The sequence below is a fragment of the Odontomachus brunneus genome, unplaced genomic scaffold (assembly GCF_010583005.1).
Source record: "Odontomachus brunneus isolate Ranch 3 - 2012 unplaced genomic scaffold, Obru_v1 Obru_scaffold_034, whole genome shotgun sequence".
NCBI classification, from domain to species: Eukaryota; Metazoa; Arthropoda; class Insecta; order Hymenoptera; family Formicidae; genus Odontomachus; species Odontomachus brunneus.
Window position 1 is genome coordinate 908,839 of NW_022639484.1, and position 4,368 is coordinate 913,206.

Sequence of the window (4,368 nt, forward strand, 5' to 3'; positions counted from 1 at the left end):
CACCACCACCACCACCACCAGCACCAGTAGCACCAGCAGCATCAGCAGTACCAGCAGCACTACCAGCAGCACCTGCAACACTACAAGCACCAACGTCACCTCCACCAGCAGCAGCACCACCACCACCACCAATAACACCAGCACCAGTAGCACCAGCAGCATCAGCAATACCAGCAGCACCACCAGCAGCACCTGCAACACTAGCAGCACCAGCGTCACCACCACCACCAGCACCAGCAGCAGCATCAGCAGCACCACCACTACCACCACCAGCAGCAGCAGCAAGGGCAGCACCAGCAACACCAGCAGCACCAACGTCACCACCACCAGCAGCAGCAGCACCACCACCACCACTACCAGCACCAGTAGCACCAGCAGCATCAGCAGTACCAGCAGCACCATTAGTAGCACCTGCAACACCAGCAGCACCAACGTCACCACCACCACCAACACCAGTAGCACCACCACCACCACCAATTCCACCAGCACCAGTAGCACCAGGAGCACCAGAAATACCAGCAGCATTACTAGCAGCACCAGCAACACCTGCGGCACCACTAGCAGCACCAGCAGCAGCAGCACCACCACCACCAATACCACCAGCACCAGTAGCACCAGCAGTACCAGCAAGACCGGCAGCATCACCAGCAGCACTAGCAGCACCAGCACCACCAGCAGCTGCACCTGAAACACCAGCATCACCAGCAGTAGCACCTGAAACACCTGTACCACCAGCAGCAGCACCAGCAGTACCAGCTACACCAGCAGCACCAATTGCGGCACTAGCACCACCAGCACCAACAGCACCACCATCACCACTAGCGCCACCACCAGCAGCAGCAGCACGAGCAGCACCAGTAACATCAGCAGCACCAGCAGCACCTGCAGTACCACCAGCAGTACCAGCACCAACGGCACCACCATTACCACTAGCACCATCACCAGCAGCACCAGCAACAGCACCTGCAACACCAGCAGCACCAGGAGCAGCAGCAGCAGCAGCACCAACACCACCACCACCACCACCACCACCAGCAACAGCACCACCAGTACCACCAGCAGCACCAGCGGCTCCAGCAGCACCACCACAAGAGAGAGTATATAATATATATATAAAGTTTATAAAGTATATAAATAGGTATATGTAAACCTTTGCTACAATTAGGCTTATACATATGTAATAAACTATTTAATAGAGAGAGAGAGGAAGAGATTATTTTATGTATGTATAGTAATCAATTATTACTTTACATATATATAGCAATTTCTCTCTCTTTTTCTTAATTAATTTATTACATATCTAAATCTAATTGTAGCAAAGGTTTCCGTATGTCAAATGTAGTTCAGATATGTAAGAGAGAGTACATAATATATATAAAGTTTATAAAGTATATAAATATGTATAGACTATATATATATATATATATATATATATATATATATATATATATAAAATACATTGTTATATATTTGTTATACTATAAATAAAACATTTTTTTAATAACAATTGTGCTAGTTATTTGCCTTTGTTTCTTAGTGTTTCGTGTATGTCTATCCTTATTTACTCTACTGAAAAAATTCAATTGAGATTTTAATGAAATTCTTATATTTATAAAATAATTGGATATACTCTCTTTCTGTTTTTTACATAAATATACTTGCTTGCGGAACAGTAATTTACTGATTACTGATATTCATGGTAATTATTAAAAATAATAAGATTAAGATATGATTAATATATTTGATAGTAAGTAATACATCTTCTGTGTAATTATAAAATATTTAGATATTCTGTTGTTTAGATAAATATATTTATTTGCAGAACACATGTATACTTACTTGCAGAACAGAGCACATACATATTTTTCAACAAAATTTGCAACACTATCCACTCTACCTGCACACGAATGTTCTGTCATTGTTAATATTAATATTAAATCAAGAAATATTATGCATCAATCAATGGGTGCTTTCCAATTGCTTAATACATCTTGACACACACTTAATACATCTTGACAAAAACAGTTTATTGGTCACATATTACTAAATTGTAAGATATTATGCAACCAATAAACTGATTTGTGTAACACTGAATTGTGTATGTAATTGGAAAGCATCTAATATAATCAACAAGAAACACAATATGTAAACAGACATAATCTGATTAGATCAGCAGACTCTATCGATAGAAGACGGGCTGCAATTAAATAATAACTTAATAATTAGTTAAACATACTTTGATAGTAAAATCTTCTTCTTTTGTTTCTTTTTGTCTTTTTTCTTCATATTTTGTATTATAACATTTTTCTTTTAAAAACATATCTTGTCAATAAGTTATTATGCTTTTTCTCTCTGTCTCTCACTCATGCTGTCACTCTCACGTACCATTCTCTCTCTCTCTCTTTCTCTCTCTCTCTCTCTCTCTCTCTCTCTCTCTCGCTCCCTCTCCCTCTCCCTCCCACTCCCTCCCTCTCTCACCCTCTCTTTCTCTCTCTCCCTCTCTTACTCTCTTTCTCGTTTTCTTTCTATACAGCTGTATGTGTATATGCACGTGTACGTGTGTCGTATAGCATGCTCATCATCTCATGGGTCACGTGACACAAGGACACAGACGCCATCTTGTTTCCGATCCGCAATCGTATATCCTAGCGTCGACGAATTCTGAGATGGTTTTTTCTAATTTCTGACTTTAAGCTAAAATATCTCGTCTTGTAGGGAATGTAGGACAAAAATAAAGAGTTTTTTAATAATATAATTAACCCTAAAGAATCGATTAAGCTCACCTAGAACCTCGTAAGTTTAGCCGTCATAGTAAAACGATATGATAAATCATGCCTCCGATCAACGAGATGCTTCGCGTGAATATACACGATCCGTCTCGCTGCCCGTGCGCGTCGCTTCGCTTATGCACTTGGCGCGAGAAACTACCGTGTCTTTTGATATATAAGAATTAACAATATCAGATCACATAGTTTCGTAAAATATGTAACAATAATATTACGAAACAATGATTTATTATATTTTAGAAAAATTAGAAGCACTAAATTAAATTATGAAATGGTATCATGCATTTGTGAAATATTCAGTAATAATAGATTAATAATAAGTTAGAAGAATTCTTTTCTACTTTTGGATATTTCACAAATACATGATACCTTTTCATAATTTAATTTAGTGCTTCTAATTTTTCTAAAACAACTCATGTAACAACTAACTGTTTCGTAATATTGTTGTTATATATTTTACAAAACTATGTTACCTGATACTATTAATTCTTATATATATATATACTATCCGCTATACTACCCTAAGGGCTATCGCACACAATTGACATAACTGCATATGCATAGCATAAGACCGTATGTACCAATGAGCATCGAGTATTAAGTCGCCATATTGGTTTTCGATGCTTAATATTCGATGCTCATTGGTCCATACGATCTTATGCTATGCATATGCAGTTATGTCAATTTGTGTGCGATAGCCCTAACTCTACTCTACTCTATTTATCGGACAGCATTGAGTTGTCATGAATCATGAAAATACTAGATGCTTATTATGTTTTTCAACCCTAGTAAAACTAACTCGTACTAACTCGAATTATCATAAACATCCAATATGAGTAAATTTAATAATTGAGACGAACGTTAACCATGAAAGGTAAATTCTCAAAACGTGAAATATTTCACGTAAACTTTTAGTTTGCTCGTAGATGTTCTTCTTTATATGTAAATTGTGTAAGTTTCCATGAAAATTTTTAAGCACCAAGCGATGTGGTTTAAATGTGAAAAATAATGTAATACTGCGCTCGCATATTATGTACAAAGTGAGTAGAATTTCTTATAATGACTTTAATTTTTATGGTTATACGACAAGTGGCATTTGACATAAGAATCCTACGTCCATTAAAAATAAACAACGAAAGCGAATTGAAGCGTGATGACGTATAGGCAGTGAAAGCATACCGACGAAGTTTGCAAAGTTAAGATACGTATGCATCAGAAAGTTAAAGTGTAATATATTATAAATTGTATGCAGTAAGTAAAATGTAAGTTTATTTTATGTACCCACACAGCAAAAATATCCCAAATACATCATAGAGATATCTTGAAGATATCACATATCCCAAATATATCTTTAGGATATCCTTATGATATATTTTGGACATCTCTGCTATGTGGGTATTTAAGTACAGATGTGTTATATTACACTTATATTGTTGAATGAGAAATTATTATATTGATATTATATTATTGTTACTTTATATTTAGAGTAGTAATAAAAAAAGAATATGGTATATATAATTAAATATGTATGCATATATATATATATATATATATATATATATATATATATATATATATATAT

The 4,368-nt window shown here is 36.6% G+C and overlaps 1 protein-coding gene across 1 annotated transcript in view; it reads right to left on the reverse strand.

The window, feature by feature from the left end:
- The window catches only part of LOC116843608 (WAG22 antigen-like), an 8,868-nt gene extending 6,250 nt beyond the window's left edge, over positions 1-2,618 (reverse strand). Inside the window, exons 1-4 of the mRNA XM_032814143.1 lie at positions 2,558-2,618; positions 463-963; positions 343-411; positions 4-192 (exon numbers count right to left, since the gene is read on the reverse strand). Coding sequence (XP_032670034.1) covers positions 4-192; positions 343-411; positions 463-963; positions 2,558-2,618 — 820 coding nt within the window. The remainder of the gene's footprint in view (positions 1-3; positions 193-342; positions 412-462; positions 964-2,557) is intronic.
- Between the last annotated feature and the right edge of the window lie 1,750 nt (positions 2,619-4,368).